General features: G+C 47.0%; 1 protein-coding gene across 5 annotated transcripts in view; it reads left to right on the plus strand.

Annotated features, from left to right (window-relative positions):
• CNGB3 (cyclic nucleotide gated channel subunit beta 3) overlaps positions 1-22,645 on the plus strand; it is a 137,811-nt gene that overhangs the window by 88,570 nt on the left and 26,596 nt on the right. For 3 of the 5 annotated variants that reach the window (XM_074319046.1, XM_074319044.1, XM_074319047.1), the window contains 4 exons: positions 3,840-3,958; positions 13,305-13,451; positions 13,670-13,841; positions 16,175-18,243. In XM_074319046.1, the coding sequence (XP_074175147.1) occupies positions 3,840-3,958; positions 13,305-13,451; positions 13,670-13,841; positions 16,175-16,426 (690 nt within the window). In that variant the 3' untranslated portion in view covers positions 16,427-18,243. Of the gene's footprint in view, positions 1-3,839; positions 3,959-13,304; positions 13,452-13,669; positions 13,842-16,174; positions 18,244-22,098; positions 22,186-22,645 lie in introns of those variants that run through there. The other 2 variants (XR_012491810.1, XR_012491811.1) reach the window with 1 other exon arrangement.

The raw sequence follows: 22,645 nt of genomic DNA on the forward strand, positions 1-22,645 counted from the left end.
CTTCTATAAAGGGAAAATGGAAGCTGCCAGCAGAGTGTGTAGTGACAGAGCAGAAAGGGGAGGTTGTCGGGTCGTCAGGCATGACCTGCGAAATCTAAAGAGAAATAGTTCTTGAAGAAGGAAGTGGAGAGGACAACATTTGACATGAAGACTTGGGGCTGTGAGGCAGGGCAGAGCTTGGCATATTCAAGGAATGGAAACGAGTGGTCAGCAGGGATCATGGTGAAAGACCGAGTCAGAGTGTAGGGTGCAGACCTGGTGCACAGGTGGAAATCAATGTCGTCCAGGGGAGGAGGGGACTGGCAAGTAATGGAAGCTGACTGTGAGAAGCTGAAGGAAAGGTCAGAGAAGAGGACGGAGGCTGTGCCTTTGAGGAATGCGTGTCTGTGGAGGACATCAAGGGAGGAACCTGAGAGGGCAGCAAGGAGGGGCTGTCGGAAAGAGGGGTTGTGATGAGGTGGAAACCGAGACAAATTCGTCCGAGGTAAGAGTAGGCAGACTGGTGGCAGGAAATCATTTCCATTCCAGTGGGAGAAAGAGCTCAGCTCAGCCTGAGAGCCCTGGAGGACGGAGCTGCCTTTGCCGTGAGAGCGCCGTCCTGCCCCAAACGGCCTGTCGGGGTGTTCCAGGCCCGAAAACGGAGGTAACTCAGCACCCTCAGCACCCACGCCCCTAGCGGCGCACATTGCTTCACAACGTGTGAAATGCAGACGAGATGGGCCTTCTCCTTTCTGAGTCTCTCCTCACGTCCCTCAATAAGAAACACAGGTCAGTGAGCACACCTGAGGGAAGGGAAGGCGCTGAGGTGAGAAGACGCGGACGACAAGCCACCTTTCTTTGTTCTGTCTTTAAGCGGGGAGTTAAATCACAGGAGACAGTGACAGAGATGAAAGGTGGTTACTTGACCAGATTGTACACAGCTGAACCCAGATTAGTTTTTGCTTATCGTTTCCACGAATCAATGAAGAGAAAGGGAAGCAGAAAGCTCAGGTCCTGTTGAGGCTGGAGGTTGCCTGAAGGACTAAAGAAACGGCGGGGCTCCGACCGAGTTCGCCACCTCCCGCTCCTCGCATGGCTCCTAAACTCACTGAGGGAGTCTCTTGGAAGGCTTCAGAGAATGTTTGGGAGTTTTCCCAGGAATCATTTGCAAGAATTAGAGTGTTGTGATGCCCCCACTAGCCTTGGAAGTGGCTCCCACCCAGGAACCCCGAAAATTTGAAGTGCTCACTCACTAGGGGTTCCCGCCCTACATGAAACTCTTGCATTTCTACACTTTCTCCAAATTAGTACATAAACCAACCACCAGAGCTTAGTTCGACCTCATTTTGCACATGCTGTCAGACCTTGTGTGCTGAGGAATGTCTACTTCATTTGAATGTTAATTATACTTGCCGGAAAGACTTAAATTAGCCTAGAAATATGCAAGAAGTAGTGGAAATTTTGGTTCGTTGATTATGCCAGATCTCCTTGGAAAATTATTGAAATGATCATTAAAAAATAATTAAAAGTGCTGAACTGTATTTAAATACCCATTATGCACTTCTTCCTCCAGTCAGTTGTAATAACTGCCTTTGAAAAATCATTCCAGTCCCTTGAGAATTACTTCATGCAAAGAATATGGAATACGACCCTGTTCTCGTCATTACTTCCCAGAGTATCTCTTGGAACACTGACTTTCAGATACTTTCCCTGATTTTAAAAATAATTCATAGCTATTTCATTGGTTTCTAAGAGATGAGCCTTCATATTGGACTTGTTGTCAGATGTGGTCTGTCTGTGGGTGTCGTACAGTCAGGTGACAGGCGCTGCTGGTTCTGATGCCATCGTCTGCCAGCCACGTGAGTCTGCGCACGGCACAGCTGTGCGAGCTTCCACATCCAACTCTCAGATAAGGATAGCGGGCGCTCGCCTATTCGACCTCACTGGACTTCTGCGAGAATTAAAGGAGTCAGTACCTTTGAAAGTGCTTTGCAATTGTGAAGTGGCGTGGTCTGTTAGAAGGAAAACAGGAAGTAGAATAGGAGCAATGCAGATGTGATGCCATGGAGAAGCCATAATAAAATCCATCTGCATTGGAATCTCTACTTTGACCCATATTTGAGAATAAATATCTGCCTACTGTTCTGCGCAGTGTAAAACATGACCATGAGTCCTGCATTGCGCAGTCAGGAGATGTGCGTGCTAGGCTTCCTTTTGCTTCCGATGACTGTCGTGGAGCTTTGGCTAGTCAGCTAAACCAGGCTGTGCCTTTATTTTTCTTTCTGTAGAATGGAAATAATTGTACTTTCTCTACCTTCTTCGGAAAGGTAATGGGGAGATAAAATGAGGGTTTTGACTTCACAGAGGTCAACTAAGAGGTGGGGTGGGAAAACTTTAAACTCAACCCCAAATTATAATACAACAGTAATTAACGTTCAGGAAAATAATGCTTGGTGTTAAAAGATATCAGGACTTCCCATAGAGTGGTGAAATTCTAGTTCCCTCCTGCATAAATGAGTGTCTGTGTCACAAGCCCTGTGCTCAGCACTGGGGCACAGTGGCCACCTCAGCCACCACGGAGCATAGACGATAACCAACGTTGATTAATCCTGAGTTAATTTTAGTGTAGTTAGTGTATCCTTTGAAAACATGGCTAACAAACATATTTGATTAACTCAAATAACCCAGTCCCCTCCTGAACCAAGTGCGTGTCACGCTACTTTTTCATAGCTCAGGGTGATCAAGACTTAGTCGCTGAGATGTAGCTCCTGTTCTCCAAGTAGTTTGCCTGTTCTCTGCGAACCAGCTTATTCAGAGCCTAACAGCTTCTCTTGGCCCAGATGTCATGAGGTGTCGTGTAAGACACATTTATTCTTTGGGATCTTGGAGAGAGAAGATACATGCCGGTAGCCCCACAACCACCGACTGGTTTGGTGTTTGCATGACTCAACATAAAGTGATATTTATGGCTTAAGGTTTATTAGAGCAACGCGTACAGTGCAGGAACAGCCAGGAAAAAGACACACATCGGTGAAGACTAAAGAATCTGCAGGCCTCCGGGGTCCTGTTTCTGAGAGAGTTGCATGGACGTGCTTTCCTCTCCAGCTGCGGACTGTAGAGGCAAGGGCCAAATGTCCCCGCGGAGGGAAGCTCCTGGGTCCTGGGAGCGAGTCTCCCGTGGGGCTGGTGACTGAGTGGCTCCATGACCGTCCCTGGCCGGGGCCCCACACGCGGTACCAAGTACACTGACAGATCTTGGTGTGTACGTGACACAGTGCCCACGGCCCACGCGGCCTGCCCCGGGGCCGCAGGCGTCCCGAATAACACCATTAACCAGTGACCATGGGAACACCCTTGGACTTCAGCGAGGGCTCCTGCCCTGGCTCCAGGAGTCGTGAGTCAAACGACCTGCTGCGTTAACATTTTTCTCTCAATTTGGAACAAGAAAGCGAGCTTAAAGGCTCTTACGCCCCAGTTTCTAAAATCAGACCTGCGTGCTCCAGGCAGAATGGCACGGCCGCAGCCCGTGTCTCCGGCTACCCCAGGGCCTTCTTCAGAGCGAAGCAGTGGTCACCAAGCCAGGGTGGCCACTTAATCTCCTCGCCCGTGGAATGTGCTGGAACAATGTGCTAACTGACACGTCCACGTGTCCACTGGCAGCTCAGTGCTCTCACGTCCTACTCATTTGCTTTCGCCTGACGGGTCCAGCCAATGCCCGTAACTACCGCAGGCCTTAAGTGATTGCTCTGCCGTTGATTCCTTGCTTCCTCATTTCCGTTGATTCCTCTAGGAGAGTTAATGTTTCTTTATTTGGGGAGTAAATGTCAAGAATAAAGCTCTCCTTTATGTTTCGCATACAGGGAGAAATCGGCAAGGAAATGTATATTGTCAAGCAAGGAGAAGTCCAAGTTCTTGGAGGCTGTGACGGTTCACAAGTTCTGGCCACTCTGAAAGCTGGGACAGTGTTTGGAGAGATCAGGTACCCGAAAGACGCTTCGTAAATATTGAAGTCTGTCATTTGTCGTGAAAGAAACATCTTAGGTCATAAAATTAGGAAATTTCCTGCTCCAGCTTATTGAAGGTTTGATTCTGCTGAGAGCATTGACGAAAGAAGGGTTTTCACATTTCTGTTTCTTTGTTTCTTCCTTCTCTTCCCCAAAAGACTTGGCTCATGCAGCTGTTTAGTCCCAAGACTTAGGTCAGCTTTTCACGTAAGGTAGACACTGAGTCTCTTGACTGAATATGTGAATGAGTGAATGAACGAACGAACCAACAAACGAATGAACAAATAGTGAAAGAAGAGATTGGGAGAGGTCGTTGCTGTCAGGTTGTCGGAAGACTTGAATGGAAGCTAAGACAGCAGTTTTGAGTAGGCGAATGGCATCGTCACAGCTGTGGGACCAAATTGCCTGCGTACACATTCGAGTTTTCCACTTACTAGCTTTGTCCCTCAGTCATGTGACCTCTGTGTCCCTTGGTTTCTTCACCTTAATGATAATAATAACAGTACACATCTTAGAGGTTGACAAATGAGTTAGTTATTAAAATAACCCAGTATCTATTAACAGCTAAATAAATGTTAACTATTGCTGTTATTTCCTAATGGCCAAGAGAAGTTTATTCTACAAGTAAGTCCCCAAGATTAAGAAGACTAAAAAAATAAATAAAATAAATTTAAAAAAGAAAATAGCAAATTTAAGCATTTTGTGTGCTAGACACTTCTGCACGCATTATTGTATTTAAACTTATTTATTCATTCAACAAACACGCTCTGAGTGCCCAGTACATGCTGGGTTGTCAGGTGTTGCTCTTAACTCTGGGGATATAGTGTGAAAACACTGAGTGAGAGGTGCCCCTCACACAGCCTCGGTCACGCAGGGGGCTGACAGTAGTCACGGTAAGTTCACGTGTGGTAACTGTGACAGAGGGGAAATGGTAGAAGTGACCGGGGAGGTTGCTCAGGGACACATCACAGTGGAGCTGAGACTGTCCGGGAATAGGGGAGAGCCGCCCCGACGACAGCCGGCCGTGCTGGGGCCTGGGGTGAGTCCGGCGCGTCTGGCAAAGGGCCTGCAGGTCAGCGCGTGAGGGGCGCTGGGCAGAGGGGACAAGGCTCAGCCTCCCCAGGGCCTTCTCAGGAAGGACTTCGTGTTTCATTCTGAGTACAAATGGTGCCACTGGGGGTTAAGGCAAAGAACAACACAACCTGCATTAGGACTTTAGAGGACGAGCAGCATCCCTGTGGAGAAGAGACAGTGGGCAGCAGGAACGGCATGGAGGCCACGGCTTGGAGGTGAGCTGCAGTGCTTCCGTGAAGGGCGATGGAGTGCTGCCCGAGGAGGCTGCCCTGAAGAGAAGATGTGCTGTCAGGCAGTTGTTGACACGCTCGTTTCGGACTGAGGAGGCTGTGGCTGCAGCGGCCAGTGGTCTTGTCTGATAACATAGCGAATCAGAGGAAGGGACAACGTGCAAGCCCGAGTTCCGTGGGTCCGGTCCAGGGACCTTCCCATCACACACAAAACAGAGGCCTTCGCTCAGCCTCCGACGTCACAGCTGCCAAGACGTTATTTCTTTGTTGGTAACGTGGCTTCTCTTTTTTGGTTTTTCTCTTTAAAGCTGGGGGACACTGCCTTAAGCATCCTGTTCTTGGGGCAGTGGTGGGGACACTTCTCAGAAGGTCCAAGATCTGACCTCTTTGCCTCTTTCCTATCGTTTTCTTACGGGGAGTCCTTGCAAAAGTGATTTAGTATTAACAGTCACCGAAATCTTCAAGGTCATAAAACAGGCAACAGTTTAATTCGAAACATTGCAGGAAGTCATTAGCTGACCTCTCCCAAGGCTGGAGTGCTCCCGGAAGAGCAAAGCTTTAGAAATACAGTATGTTAACTGCTGACATTATCATCATTGCAGGAGGAAATACTCCAGGAATAGAATCCAGGTGCTGCTGGCTTGTAAAGGAGTCTTAGATTCTTGACAGCAGCTTCTCAAATAAATCTCCTATTACCCATTTGGTTTCTAAGGCCAAATTGAAAGCAGTAGACCAGACACGCTTGAAACCAGCTCAGCAGTCGAGCTGATTCAAGCAAAAGGGAGCATTTTGCCTTGATTCTCCTCTTGGCCGTGGTTGAGGAGAAGCAGGGCATATGTGCCCCTTCCAGCTGCCCACGGGCTTCACAGGCCCGCAGCTGTCACACACCTCTGGAGGGCCAGCTTTTTGTTCCAGTGACAGGCCTGCTGCCAAACGTCGAGCTGCAGAAAGGTCTGCTAACAGTGTTTACTACTCAGCAATGCTGCGACCTTTGTTAAAATGAGCTAAACGCAGCACTAGCATGTAGCTTCTTAAAGAGGACCTTTTTTCTTAGGAAAAAATAAGAACACTGAGGGCTTTCAAGGACATTATGTATTAATCCAAAAGAGCAAAGCCCTGACTAAAAAATAGATTTACAGCCTGTCGTGGAGAAAACCCAGACCACATTTCCAATTACCATCTGAAAGTGCAGACACCTCATTTTTAAAAGAGACCCAGGGTCTGCCAAGGGGTGGCCTTGTGGTGGTTTGGACTCAGTTGTTTCCCTGACTCACACAGTTAGTGCCAAGGTATTTAACTACTTCCTACCCTCTTTCCATATCTGTTAAAATCTCAATTTTCTTGAAACACAGCTGAATTGTCACCGTTGGTATTGCTGTTAGGTGTCAATAGGATTCCCTGCTGGTTCCATCTCTTTTTGGAATGTCCTCCCCCTGGAAAATACGTCCTCACCTTTCAAGACTAACTCAAAGGTCACCCATTGGAAGCCACTCTAACCACCGCCAAGACAACTATTTGCTCCCTGTTCTGTGCCTCATGGCATTTCACTCATGACTTGAGCACAGTAGTTACCTCTGATTTATAATTGTTTGTTCAGACAGACCTTCCAAACCGACTGAGCTATTAAAATATAAGAACTGGAACTTTCCATCTTTATGTCACCAGCACCCACATAAAAACTATACAATAAGTGTTGGTTTTTATTTATATCCTGCCTCCATTCAAAACCAATTTGCAGGAGCTATTCAGTCACTTCTAATTAATTAAATAGTCAACAGTGATTTGATCAAAACAGCAGAAAACTGTATTTGAGCCCCCTTACAGCATAATGTGAAGAGCCTCAAAGAAGGTCACGTGCGGCACGGGAGCAAGAGACAGCCACCTCCGTCCAGGGCCTTCCAAACAGGTGCGACAGGAAATGGAAGGATGGGCGATTCCACGTACGGACTGCACCAGGGAGGGAGCACACACACGACGTGGTGAAGAGCAGGCTGCACGAGGAGCAGCACGGCCCTTGGATTTGGCCATCACTTGAGGTTCCTGAGAACTGAAGGCAGACCTTTCAGCACCCCTGCATGATGTGTGGGGACAGTAATGTGTGCATATGGGCCGTCCTGGTAGCCCCTCCTGTAGGCCTGTCGTGGGGTGACGGGCTGTGTCCACACCCTGACCCCTGGAACCTGTGACTGTGATCTTACTTGGAAAAGAGTGTCTTTGCAGATGTCATTAAATTAAGGATCTCAAGATGAGACCATTCTGGATTATCTGGAGGGGCCTGAAATCCAGTGACCAGTGTCCTCACAGAAGACAGAACAGGAGGTGACACAAGAAGAGGCCGTGTGAAGGTGAGGCAGAGACGGGTGTGGTGCGGCCACAGACAGGGGCCGCCAGGACCCCAGCAGCTGGGAGAGCAGGGAGGAATGTCCCAGAGTCCCAGCTGGGAGCACAGCCCTGCCCACCGCTCAGTTCTGCACTTCCGGTCTCCAGGGCCAGGAGAGAATGTTTCTGGTGTAAGTCACTGGTTTGGGGGTAATTTGTGACAGCAGCGCCAAGAAACTGATACAATGCCAAACTCTGCGTTATTAACTTTTGAAATTTTACGGGGAAAAAGACGCACTTGACACGTCCCTCTACTTAGCCTGTGGCTAGTCCACCTCCACGGCCGCCGGTCCCCTGTACTGTGTCTCAGCCACTGCACCCTCCCCTCTCCACTGTCCCCGTGGGCACAAGCCACCATCAGCTCTCCCTGGACAGCTGCAGTGGCTACCCCCAGTCTCCCGCTGCAGGGCCACGTCCTCTGCAATGCAGTCTCCACGTGGCCTCTGCAGGGATCTTCAGGAAACACAGATAGGATCGTGCCGCCTGCCTAGACCACGCAGCGCTTCGTCATTTCCTTAGGAATGATGCCAGGGGGCGCATGGGCCCTGCACTTGCCCGCGTCTTGCTGTCCTCGGTCCAGACTGCAGTGCCTTCACTGCCACGCACCATGCAGCCAGGGAGGGTGGCACAGGCTGGTCTCTGCCAGGGTGCCCGCCGCAGCCCCTTCCCTCTCCTAGCTTCCGTCAAGAGCCGCTGCCTACCGGCTCCAGTGCCTCCAGTTCTCGTGCTATGCGCTCTTCCGCAGAACCAGTCTGGGTAATGGACGTGCATGGGTGCCTGGCTTCCTCAGTGTCTCTTCCTCACCAGCCTGCATGGCTGTGCCAGCTGCGCTCTGCACCAAGTGAGGGCGGCAGGACCGCCCCCCGCAGCTCTGCCCTCCCTCAGGCACAGGTGCCCTTGACTTTGCAGAAGGGGGCATTTTTCTCACCAGCTTTACCCCCCCAGGACTGCACGTGCCCAGAGAGGCTCCAGTTTTCTATTTTGCACAAAGACAGACTCCCAGGGACCCTTGCAGACACATTAGGTTTGTTCTGCCCTCAAGCCCTCACCCTTAGCGCAGTGCCTGGCCCACAGAAGCGCCTACCAAATAGTCACTGACTAAATCAGTAGGCATCATCATCTGTCCATCCACGCAAGAACACTAATAGACATTCATTTCTGTCATGAATATGCATATTCGGCCTCGTGCCCTTGTCAGATTGCATTATTAACAAGTGCACTGCTGTATTTATTTTTGTAAAATTACTTTGCCTTTCTTTTATTTTTTTGAGGCTTATTCCCAAAAGTGAAATAACTAGGTCAAACTGTAGAAACATTTCTATGACTCTTATAATATACGGGCAGATTACTTTCCAGAAAAATTGAACCAATTTATAATACAACACGGGGTGTATAGCTGTTTTTCCCTAGCATCACTGATATTTATTATTCACATTGGTTTTGCATTTTAATAGGTTGTTGTAATTTCCTGTAAATAGTGCCTAGAAAATAATAGGTTCTCAATAAATACTTGCTGGATGAATTAATTTTCTATGGGCTTATTTATTTTCATAAATGTGATCATTTGCTTTCTGCATCTCTTTCTTTGTTACCATCCTTTTTTCATCCTCTAACAAATAATTGAGTAGAATGTTGGCACTGATACATCTTTCTCTGTTTTAGAGTGCCAGGCTTTCATTTTAAATATTTACGTTCTGACCTTCCACCAGTTATATTGGTCAAATCGTCAAGTCTGTGGATATTTTTATATTTATATCATTGTGAAAGGGCCAGATATTTTTAAAAAATAACTTTAAACCTGTTTTTTCCTTCCAAACAACGTTTGCCTATTTCTCCTGAACACTGTTTTTAAAATGGGTGTTCCAAGGGGCACGTCTAGTTTTTTGGACTATTTTGATTCCAAAATCTTACTCTTCATCAGAGTAACTCTGTTATTCCTTCCTCACCCCCACCCTTGGCTTTCGTAAAAGACAGAAATACTAGACACATTAGAAGTATGAAGATTGGTTAATAATGACAGGAAAAATTCCTCATTTCCATTTTTTTCTATCTCAGACCTGTGAACAACCACTGTGTTGAAAGTATGTGTCTGCATTTTCACTGCAGCCTTCTGTAAACAGTATCTTTGATGGCATGGCACCTCCTTGCTAGAGCAAAAGGCAGACCTCATCATTTCACCTTATTTCTATGAACAGCTGTGTCACCAGTGCCGTATTCAAACATGTTTTCAGATATTCTCAGGACTCCTCCTAAAGGAATTTTATCCAGTGTCTCTAAGTCTGAAAAGCAAGGCTCGGTACCACCACTTGGTGGTGGTTGTTTCTCCCTAAAGATGATCAGATACCTGTAGTCAGTATTAAAAGGCGGCCTTCAGTCTGAAAAGAGAAGTACAGTAACTGCTTAGAAATACACTTAATAAATGGTAGAGTTATCTGGTTCCAAAGCCTGTATCTTTCCACAAAACCATATCAGGCTGTAATGATTCTCCCAACTTCACTTCACTGTGCTGAGCACATGGCAGGCTCTTAATAAAAACGTCCGTGACTGGAGTGAAAGTGAAAAAGGTCCTGAAGTTATTGCCTAAGGTCCCAGCAGAGACCTGCTCCTGTGCTTCCTGTCCCATCACTCTGCTCACTGTTTTTGACCTGGGGACACGTACCATCAACCTGAACATTTGTCCTCCAGCACATGCTCGTTCAGAAACTCCATATTGGGTTGGGACTATTTAGGGATCTTCTTACTAAGCTTTTTAATGAATGAAACTTCCCATTGGTGGAATGCTGGAGAAGCATTTTGTGGACAGGAAGGGAAAAAATCTGCTATTTTAAACATTGCTCAGAGAGTTTGGGCAAAATCCATCTGGCAGATGAATTATTTCTTCTTCCGTTCAAAAACTCATCAAGCACTCCAAACGTGTAACCTGTAGGCAAGTTTACTTAAAGCTTGAGAAATCTCAAAATAACCTGACATTTAAACATGTTATTTCTGTTGTGATGTCACAATCTGACATTCACAGAGACATTCTCAAGTCCAAATTAAGCTCCATACTGCCATCTACCCCTGCCCGACTCCTAGATGACCCTGTGTCCAAGGCAAAAGAATGTGAATGAAATAGGCTCATCCAATCATTGTCCTTCAAATATTAACATCCATTTCACAGAGAAATGGGGAGAAAGATAAATGAGAAGTTGGGTTGATGAATCACTGAAGAGATGATTGTGATAGACAGACAGATAGACAGACAGACAGACAGACAGACAGACACAAATTTGTTTTTCTTAAAAAGAAGGTGAAGGCAGAGCTTCTCTTGGGAGAACCTCATTAAAAGACTAAAAAGTCCGTGTTTTTTGCCATGGAGCAAGAAATTTAAAATGTGAAGTCATTGAGCAAAATAAGTAGGCATTAAATTAACATAGTCAGCATTTATAGAGTCCAAGTATATGCTCTCCGTCTTGGGGGTGATGCCATTCTATGTGGCCTGGATCGTCCTGGACCCAAGGTAAATGTGAAGTGAGGTACGAGGCCCTGTTTGATGCGTTCAGGTGGCCTTACGCTAGGCCTTTCCCCCTTCCTGCGTTCTCTGGTTTTAATGGAGCATTTTATATGATTCCGTTTTCTCTCCTCTCTTGGCATATCAATTACACTTCTTTTCAAAATGTTTAGTGGTGGCCCTAGAGTTTGCTACATACATTCTAAATTAATCTAAGTCTACCTTCACACAACACGCTACCACTTCACATGTGTGCAGGACTGGTGACAGAGTTCTCGCAATTCTTCCTACCAGCCTTTGGGACACTGATGTCATTCATTTCACTTATCTATAGGCTGTCATCACCCGAATGCATTGTGGCTTTATCAATTAATCTTTCAGATCAATTAAGAATAAGAGAAATAAAGGATTTTAGGTTTGTTTTACTTCTGTGTGTTCCTTTTCTGAAGATCTTCCATTCTTTACACAGACCTGAGTTTCTCAACTTTTTCACATCATTTTCCTTCTTTGTAAAGAACTTCTTTCAACATTTTTTGTGGAGTAGTCTGCCAGTGTTGAAGTACCAATGTTGAGTGCCTAGGAATGGGTTGGCTGGTTTGTTGGTTGGTTGGTATTTATTCTGCTTGGTATTCTCTGCAGTCTCTGGATCTGCAGTGTGGTGTCTGTCATTAAGTTTGGAAAGTTCTTTACCATTACTTCTAGTATTACATAATACTTCTTAGTATTTCTTCTAGTATTAGAGAATGGTGTGTGCTTATGAATATACCATATGTACCTTTTGGAGTTGTCCCACTTCTTGATGTTAGTTTTTTAACACTTAACAGCCACTTGGAATGTTCCCTTTCCTGTAACAATAGTTGGAGACGTACACATTGTCTACTGCAAACCTTCAGGCACAGGACCCATGCACCTACCTCCTCATCTCATCCCCACGAGGCAGGGGCCTCCTAATGCCAGGACCTTTGTCTTTTCCACCCCTAGAGATTGTGTTTTTATTAATGGGAGACTTCTTTCTCCGGGTGACACCAAGAGAGTTAATCTGTTGTGTTATCTTCTCGCCGCAGAGCCTGCAGTATACTTTAAAACATTTGAAATGTGTGGGTTTTTTGCCTTGGTTTCAAAGACCAACCCTTCTTTTCCAGATTACTGGTAAATCATAGAATTTTTATTCACTTGCTTTATTCATTCATGTGTTAATTTATTTGCTAAGTATTTCTTGGTCATTTCCCAAATGCAAAATGCCCAGCTACGTCTCTGAGAAACACAAGCCCAGAATTTACTGACATTCTGAGTGGAAAGTTGTGTGTGAATGACTTTGCTACAGAGTAGTTTATGATATTGAGAAGCAAGGTGATTTAGGAGTTAAATATGGGACGAGATCGGACTCACCTGAGGTAACCAGGCATCATTCATATTTGATGTCAGAGCTGTGTCAGTCAGAGCCGGGCAGAAAACAAAGTTGCACACAAGCAAGGTAACTAGGACAACTTTAGTAAAGGGGTGATTTATACAAGTGAAGGAAAATCTAAAAGGACCCACCAAGGATGGTGCCGTATCACGAAACTAGAGACAACAAGGGAGCGTTTCCACAGCTAGACTGGCCGAGGCAAGGGGAACTGTACCAGGGAGAGCCATGGGGGCCATACTCCTCGGACAGAGCTCCTGTCAGGACATGTGGATTGCGGTAGAGCTGCAGCCACTGCTAACATAGGCTTGGCAGGAGGAAAGACGGGGCAGTCCATGCTCCAGCCCACTCCCCTCCTGCTGGCATTTCCCAGTGGCCGAATGCAGATGAAAGTCGTAGGGCAAGCCCACCAAGGTCAGCTTCCTGGGAACAAAGGGGGCAGAATTGGAAATGGAGTTGCACAGTGCAGAGGGAGTCTGCGCCTCTGCCCTCTGCCATTGGGTGGGGGCTCACGCGGCACTGAGGGCTCCAAGGCCTTGGTGTGAGGTGGGAGTCAGAGGCAAACAGGTTGGAAACTGGTGCCACCACATCTTGACTCTCTCTGCACAGTTACCTGAGCTCTCGCCTCCAGGGGCAATCTCTGAGGTGGTAGAAATGGTTATACATTTGATATCTATTTGTTGAAAGATTTTGGTTGCAGAAGAGTGAAAGTGGTGACAAAGAGCCACTGTTCTCCCTTACAGCCTCCTAGCAGCAGCAGGAGGAAACCGCCGGACTGCCACTGTGATGGCCCATGGCTTCACCAACCTTTTAACTCTGGACAAAAAGACCCTGCAAGAAATTCTAGTGCATTATCCAGATTCTGAAAAGCTCCTCATGAGGAAAGCCAGGTATGACCTTTAAAACTCCATTTTCCTTTGTAAGCTCTAAGAGAACTGGTTTGTGACGGCAGTGAGCGACTTTCTCCATAGCATGTGCTTACCAAGCAGCTGTCTGTGCAGTTAGCCATGGGAAGCTTCACGGATTAGGAGAAAGGACCGTATTTCTGGTGGGTTTTTCCAGAACTTGAACAGTGCTGTCTGAAACAGCCTTTCTCTCCTGTCCACAGAGTGCTTCTCAAGAAGGCTCCAGCCACAGAGGCAACCTCTCCAACGAAAGGACTTGCCTTTCTCTTCCCACCCAAACCAGAGACCCCCAAAATGTTTGAAGTTCTCCGGGGAGGCACAGGGAAAGCTGGTCTTGCAGGACTCCTCAAGCTGAAGAGAGAGCAGACCGTTCTGGTAAGCAGGGAGAGTGGACGGCAGTAATGGCCCGGGCTCGGGGCCCAGGTGTCCACACAGGCTCCCACTTCAGCTCCGTTTTGGAGCCCGGGATAATCTGCATTCATCTAGTGCGAATAATGACCGCTGTATATATAGCACTTACTACTGTGTAAACTGTAGCCCCATCTCTCATCACACTTAGTCCTCACGGGCTTGTTATAGGTGGTTTTAATACACGTATGTATACGTTATTTGTGGCTTCTGTGTTTGCGCATCGGCCTACTCACCAGGAGTGTTTGGAACCCCAGAATCAGTACTCTCAGTGCCCTTGTGGTCATGCGCAGACAGACACATGCATAGGGCAGCTGGAATTTAATTTGTCCGATGCACAGGTTTCCACTGAGTTCAACAAAGAGACACGCTACCTTCTTCGTTCAGCTCACACCAAACCAGTGACCTTTCCATGGTCTGTTGAAGGCTTATGTTTTTCACATTCATGTGGTGCTGCCTTGTTTGTCCTGCTCAAAGTGCCCCAAGCCTGTGCGGAAGTGCTGTCGCGTGCTCCTGGGCACAGGGAGGCTGCGACATGCCTCACACACAGCGGACATGTGTGAGGTGAGCAGTCTCAGGCACGATTGGGGGCTGCTCAGTGTGATGAAGCAGCAACACCCACTAAATGAGTGTCCACACATAAGTACACAGCAAGCAAGGCGACGCACTGATGGGCTGACAACAAGGGTAAGGCCAGCCATTCGAAGGGACCTCAGCCTGCGCTGCCCCAGGAGCAGTGGTCTGTCTGGTCCTTGCTAATTCAGTGTTCGGGGCAGCTACATAGAACAAAACTACTGTGCGATAGTGAGAATCAGCTGTGTATAACAAACATATGCACCTATAAACATGTAACATATTTTACCAACAAGCCAGTAAACATGCTCACAGATAATCAATTATCTATCACACATGTTCAAAGCCAGAGATAACCTCATCGGTTTCATTCAAGCCCTTCATGTTATAGATGCAGAAACTGAGATCCAGATCCGTTCATTGGCTAAGATCACAGGCAGTGACAGAGCGGAACTGTTCCTCTTCACACCCCAGGTAGTCAGACTTCCAGGCCTACAGCGAGCTGCCTCCCAATTCCTAGAAGGGTCAGGAAACTCAAAAGTTACTGTTCTTCTCTTACATATAGAGGGTGCCAAAAAAAATGTATGTACATTTTAAGAAAGGAAAACTGTATTAAAATTGTAATACTCAATATATACTGATAACAAAAGATGAATACAAGTCACGTTTGACTTCTGCAACTACAAGAGGTGCTCAGAGTGGTTACCATCGGTGTCCAGACACTTCTGACTGAGCAACGTTGACCAAAGTGTCCACTTGAATACTTTTTTTGGCACCCCTAGTATATTCTTTGATTCTCATAATAAGCCTATGAGGGTAGATACTGTAAAACAGAGCAGGTTTCAGGGTTTCTGAATCTAGTCATTATATTATCTCTAAATGTGGCTCTTTCAGAAAACTGTAAAGCAAATATATAGTCAGTCACACTCACGAGATGAAAACCGCCTCTTCCTTTTCCAAACATGCACCACTGTGGTGAAAGGTAGGATACAGTGTAAACCAGCCTCACTGAATCATCATAGAAATAATAATTTGGGTAAAGACTTAAGGGGGTCAAGAAATGCATCAGGCAGTGTGTTAAGTAAGGTTCTCTACGTCACACCTCATACAAGCCTCTCTGAAACTGATCCCAAGTGTCTCCAGTGAAGGGTGGATGATGTTTTCTCACTATGAACGTTCTACAGAAGACACTAAACACAATAGGTTCTGAAATGATGGCTCAGGCACCCGTGGGACGAATGGAGATGATAGAGGAAGAGACGTGAGTTTCTCCGTGAGGGTCTCCCACGAGTGTATGCAGGAGGAAAACCACTTTCTATAGCGTTTTCATGGTATTCACTTAATACTTTTTATTAAAAAATAAATATTTAAAATTTCATCTTCACAAAATAAATAAGCAAATATTTTAATAGCAAAGCAAAGGTCCTGAGCACCTAATGTACTAGGTCAGAGAGCGAGAGGACCCACAGGAAGACAGCCCTCGGTGGGGACAAAGCGCAGTGCGGCCCAGCACTGCACATGCGTCAGCGTGGAGCCCACTCCCATGTCCAACACATCAGCACAGCCTCCGAGGACAGACGCACGCCAGGCACACAGGACACGGTTACTAATGGAATTCGGACCATCTCTGTCCTGGTGTTGATCCTTAGCCCTCGTATATGAATCGAAAGACTCCACTGTCCTTGATAACGATTTCATTACGGATTCTTTGCAACTGCTTCTTCCAGAAACACAGTGAGAGCTGCGAAGGAGGAGAGGATAAAGGGAAAGGATGTGAAGATAAAGGAAGAGGGCCAAGAGAGAAAGCACTGGACAAACTCAAACGCAGAGCAGTCTCTGCTACAGACGAGGCCGTGCCCATTAGAAGGGCAGTGTCACCCAGAGCAACTGCCCGCCGGTCACTCATCAGCATGGCTCCTTCTGCCCAGCCCAGGGAAGAGGTGCTGCCAACTGCAGCCAAAGGAGAGGCCCAGCAATAAATGTTGGGTTATCTCAGATGTGATCTCACTGGTTCCCACAGAGCTTGTACCCAGGCTGTGGCTTACGTTAATGATGGGAAAAGACCTTGCCGGGACCCCTGAGAAATCAGACAAAGCCCCAGCTTCATTTCTGGGACTTAACAGGACTGTGATCTTATGCAGGAAGAGAAGTGAGAAGATTATTCAAAACCATCCCGTTCATCTGTTGTCATTAACTTCGCACAGTTGGTACTTCTCCTAATTGTACATAGTAGGGTTTTCATCTTCATTCTTTCTTGATGATGTTTCTTCCCTCCATTGGATTAGCTTGTTCTTGGCTCTGACTCACTAACCTTGTCTCTTAAATTTTGTGTGTGTGTGTTAAAGTCTTGTGTGGCACTGTTAGTCTTGGATAAGCGTTCCATGTACATGCATATTACCTCTTATTTGTCGGGGAGTATGAGATTTTAATAAAGTGTCAAAAGTCAGGTGGTTTCCACTCAAGCAAGGGTGAGCAGTCACTCAGATGTCACACCGTCCAGCAGCTGGGCCTGCAGGGGACCGGAGATGGTGGGTGTGAGCTCTGACTTGTGGAAGAACCCCCGAGGAGCAGCGTCATCAGACAGACATCCCATGTCAGCAGCATGCCGGGAAAATCATGCCCTTGGCTAAGGACACAAACTCTCACATTTTCCCTCAGACCAGCTTAAAAGGCAAGTCTGCCCAAGTCATGTGACTCAACAGACTCGGGGGAATCAGGTCACCCCCATCTTCACAGAGGCTAAAGGGACCGTCTCAGAATGTCCCGCCAGCATCTGCTTCATCAGGTGCCAGATTTGAGCTTCTCATCTGCGGCTTTAGTGAAAAGTGATGAGGTTAGGAGGGCAGCCTGCTGTCGGACCGACATATCCCTATAGTTTGCGGAAGCTACATGGACAGCTATTTACAGAATCTCCAGATTAATTAAGTGTACTTCAGGAAGCTGTCATGAGTCAGCTGTCATTAGCACAATTACCAAAGTCTCATGCAGTGAGGCGGCCAGAAGCCGGGCTGATGTCGGAAGTGATAATACGTACAGAATTAATTCTAATAAATGCCAGTAGTGCATAGCATTAAGTTCTGCGTAATAAGCCTGTTCCGAGGCCCTGGAGATGGTCATTGGAACAGCACTTGGCAGAGAAGGTTCTGACGAATTCCATTAGCCAAGAAGCCTACAACATGGATGCATTCGGTAAGCCACATATGAACTGACCACTGCAGTAAAAGGTACCACTTAGTAAACTCACTGTCATTGAGTCTGGTGTTCGAGAATCGTAAAAACATGGCAAGGTGTGCAGAAGGTTGGCTGGTGTTTTCAGGGTTTAAAGGAATGTGGAGAAATTGTTAATACCTGGTAAATGGGAGTCTGTGTGTAGAAACGGGTTAGAAAAGCCAGAAAGAAAAGGTGGAAATAGGGCCCGAAAAGAGGTGGATAATAGGAGAACACAAAGGATAAAAATCCTGAGCTTGTGAATAATATGCTGTCCGCTTATACTCTGTAATTAAAATCTAATGCCAATGCGATCTGTGCTCTTCCTCTGTCATTTATTTCCACTCCCAAACTATCCTATTTCAGATAATATCATCTTCATTTTTCTCTCTCAGACTAAAATCTAAGAATAATCAGTAACTCTTCCATTGTTTATATAGTGTCACCAAATCCTTTTTCTTTCTCAGATCTAATTATCCTTCCTTTATCACTTCCATTGCTAACCTCAGTACATCTTTTCTGTTCAATTCAAATAAATATTCACTTTTTACCTACAATCTGCTCTAATCACTAGTCTCTGTCTCGGGCCCTTTGCTGTGGGAAAAAGCAGGTCTCTGAGGACTGTCGCGGTCTCCGTGCATTTGCGCCCCTCTAGCTACACAGCCCAGCCGGGATGGCTCATCCACAGCAGAACCCGTTCTCAGCCTTCCGGGGGCTGGCCGTCCAAGACCCTACGGGCCCTCTGCCCAGTTCACAGCAGGCTCCTGCTCGCCGAGGCCTCCCGTGGGGACAAGGGATCCCGCTGGAGCCTCCTATAGAAGAGCATTGATCCCATTCGTGAGGGCAGAGCACCCCCGAAGGCCCCATCTCCTGATACCGTCATCTTTGGGGGTTAGGGTTTCAATTTATGAATTGCGGAGGGGGACACGTTCATACCACGTTCTAACCATAGCAGTCACTTTTGACCACGTGACTTTTCTGCTCAGGGACCTATTAGACCCTCCTACTGATTAAATCGTATTTATCCAATTTAATTACCATTACCCCAACCAAACCCTCCATGGAAGTTGGTCTTGCTTTTCCTGGAACCGCCACCTGCCTTTCTTCCTCGGGCATTCGTCCATGTTGAATGCCACAGTATGGTCCACTCTCTCCTCCAGCGTTTGTCTCATCCCTGTAGCTCCACATCTGTGCCACTGCCTCTAAAAACATCGGTCTGTGATGGGTCTGATCTCAAGGCACTGTCTTTTACACTTCAGGAAGTACCATGCAGACAGCTCGCCGCTGTTCTCTCATTTCTGCTCACTTGTAAATTGTAATGAGACAAAAACTAGCTCTTATGCCTTATTTGTATAAAGACAGAAAGCCCATATTTTAAAGGGAGAGAGACTATTAATAGGCAACTCATGGAAACAAAATAATAGGTAGTTGACATTGAAAAGATGCTTGAGTTCTTGTGCAAATCAGAACAAAGATGGAATACCACCTTTTGCACCCATCAAATTGGAAAATATTTGAAAGCAGATAATACCAAGTGCTGACAAATGTGTAAGTCAGAGCTGCTGATCTGGTAGTACTTAGCAAAATTCTGGCAGGACACCACAGAGCTCAGCAGTCAGTACTATGTGAGATAGACATCCAGAAAATTCTCACACAGGTTCCCAAGAGAAAAGGTGAGAGGAAATGAATTATTTGTAGTACAGATGAACTGGAGGTAACTCCGGTGTCTACACCAGGAGAATGGCCTTAAAAAAATATGGCACGGGGGAATGAGGGTGGGCGAGTGTGGATGTGTTTTTAAGGTAAAATTCTATCCAGCCATTAGAACTAATAAATTAGATTTACACATAAGATAAGAACGTGGCTAGATCTTTTTTAAAAACTAGTGTGGATTTTTTTTTTTTTTTTTTCAGTAAGCAGAAAGAATGAGTTCCTCAGTAATACCATGCATGTAGATTTTTATAGAACTTACCTAATAAAGACAATCAGGGACAAACCTATAGCCCAACAAAGCCAAGTTCATTAACTTGTGGCAGCAGGGAGACCGTGCAGCAGAGGACACACAGGTATCCCACCAAACAGGGAAGGGACGTTGTTACAGGATGTGGGGGAAAGTGGAGACCACCTAGAAGTGATGTTTCGAGAGGCTCCCGTAGAGGCAAGAGGTCAGCATCAGGCTCGGGCTAACACACACACGCTGGCTCCCGTTTCCTTGGCAACTACTCAGCCAAGACAGACACCCCTCGTCTGTGTGGACCCGCTGTGTCTCTGTCAGAATGACCGAGATCCTCCTGGCCGAGTTTCAGTCTTACTGATAAGATCTCACAGCAAAGTTTCTGACAGTCCATGACTCTACCGAGCAATTTCCCAATCCCGTGTCCTTTTGTTGTTAACAAAAGCAGTGCATCCAGCCTCCCGCCTGAAAACACACACAAAACACTGCATGTCTTTCCAAAGTATATACGTGTCTAAGGAACTGTGTCAAATGCATCAGAGATGGTGACCGTGGCGGGCAGGAACACGGGAGTGGTAACAGCAGTGGATGATGTGAGGACAGTAAGAGCACCAACTCCAAAGTCCATGTGCCCTGACTGAGAAAATGCCAACGCACTTCTAGGTGCTTGGTTGCCCGCGCTGTGTGTGGTGACAAGCTGGTGGATAGGAGGAGCCCTGCCACCACCGGGGTCTGCCCTTGAGCCTCGGGGACTCCTGAGTCACCAGTGCCCACTGTAGACACCGCCACTCCTTCATCTGCCGCTGGGGCCTGACCTGCCCACAAGGCTTTTCTGCGTAGGTTGGGGTGGGGGGGTGGGGGGGGAATGCAGGCTGCACTTGGCCCTGCAGACACTGCTAAGCTTACTGCTACGGACCGACCTGTAACCCCTCAGATCCCATGCTGACGTCCTACCCCCAGTGTGACTGTGTTTGGAGATGGGGTCTTCACGGAGGTCATTAAGGTGAAATGAGGTCGTAAGGGTGGGGTCCTCATCCAGAAGGACGGGTGTCCTCATCCTTATGAGAAGAAAGACACCAGGTGTGTGTGCACAGAGAACAGGGCAGGGCAGGGCACGGCGAGAAGACAGCGCCTCACGCCAAGGAGAGGGACGTCAGGAGAAGCCAGCCCTCTGGCAGCTTCAGCTTGGACCTGCTGCCTCAGGCCAGAGCCATGAGAGAGTAAAGATTTTACCTTTCTATGAGGAATTTCTAACATCTTGGGAAGATACTAATCATGGCACTGCTCTGGAATGTATTCCATCTAATCAGACCAAAGATACTGGAAATTCCTGTTTTAATTCCCTTACCCGTACACTGTAGTAAAATTGCATGTTTTCTTCGATGAGTGTCATGACTGGCTATATTTTTCCTGCTGTAGCTTTTGTGACTAGAAGTCATGGTTCAAAGGTCAAATAAATTGCCCCATTAATCAGTAAGACCTCGTATTTCTAGACAGTAAGTCCCTTGCGTCCCTCTTACAGTCGCTTACCTCTGCCCACTGCAGACAGTGGTTCTGCTAGAGTCACAGGGATCCTCTGGCTGGAGTCCTACTGTGTTTCCCCGAAAATAAGACCCAGCTGGACCATCAGCTCTAATGAGGCTTTGGAGCAAAAATTAATATAAGACCCGATCTTATATAAGACCCAGTATTATATTATACCTGGTCTTATATTACATAAGACCAGGTCTTATAGTAAAATAAAACTGGGTCTCATATTAATCTTTGCTCCAAAAGACACATTAGAGCTGACTGTCTGACTGGGTCTTATTTTCGGGGAAACATGGTAAGTGACACTGGACTCAGACGCGGTGAGTGCTAAGGCTGATTAACCAGGCTCGTGATGCGGCTTCTTGCATCAGCTTTAAGTCAGTCAGCCTCTGGTGTTTACACCAGAATCCTCGACTTCAAAGGGAATTTAGAGATTCCTATTCCAAGCCCCAGTTACAGTCACAAAACAAAATTCTGTGTCACAAGGACAGAGACACCGCAGCGTTCCCAATCATGAAGCTCCTGGACTAACCTGATAATAGTAGCAGCCACCTGAACAAAGACTTTTTCAGGTAACACATTTCCCAAGACTTCAAGGAGCAAAATAACAGTCAAGTCTGCCACATTGGGGCCATGTTTCTATTCCAGATCAGAATGGGAAATCCCAGCTTTAGCTTGTCCTTCAGAAAGGCATAACCACAGATTTCACCATTAGTACAGCGGAATTCTGATATCCCTTTTGTAAAAGTGAGTAGAGATTCAGTTAGGAAATGAAAGGGTTATTGCAGCACATGTACCAACACTGTGCCAGCCCACCCTTCTTCCTGACTCTGAGCCACTGGCAGTGTCCATTTCTCTGTCTGGAGGCTCGTCTGCTTCCTCTACATCATAAAACCCTGTGTGACCTTCCATTTCCGCATCTACTAGGGAGTACCTGCTAAATGCCACATTCTCTTCTAGACTCTGTGATGCAGCAGTGAGCGAAGGAAACAGAATCCCTGATTTCTTGGACCGCACATGCGAGTAGGTGAAGAGGACAAGAAACCAGTAAGTAAAGCCTAAACAGGAGGGGGGAAGGTACTGGGGGAGCAGCAGAAGCCTCACTGGTGGGCCACAGCAGCAACACTGAGGTGGTGGACTAGTGGATGGACGGTGCCGAGGAGAATGATTCGGGAGTTGTGATGCAGCAGGGAGTGAGCTGGAAAGGGGTCGTTCTTATTGGGAAACGGACACAAGAAGTTGAGATGAGGGAGGGGTTTGCTGGGAACACAGGATAGGTCTAGGGTGTCACCTCAGGAGCAGGGCTGAGCTAAGGTGCGGACAAGCTCAGGAGGAATGGACAGTGAGCCAACATAGCGAGGACACTGCAGGCTGGAGGGCTGCAGAGGCGAGTGCTATCTGAGCAGAAGAGGACCAAGGAGTCGCTCACCTGTGTGCGAGCCCAGTGGGGGAGCAGGACGGAACTCAGCACTTGAGAGGGCTGCAGAGGAGAGGTTCTTCAGGAGAG

Source organism: Rhinolophus sinicus, linkage group LG14, assembly GCF_036562045.2.
Source record: "Rhinolophus sinicus isolate RSC01 linkage group LG14, ASM3656204v1, whole genome shotgun sequence".
Taxonomy (NCBI): domain Eukaryota; kingdom Metazoa; phylum Chordata; class Mammalia; order Chiroptera; family Rhinolophidae; genus Rhinolophus; species Rhinolophus sinicus.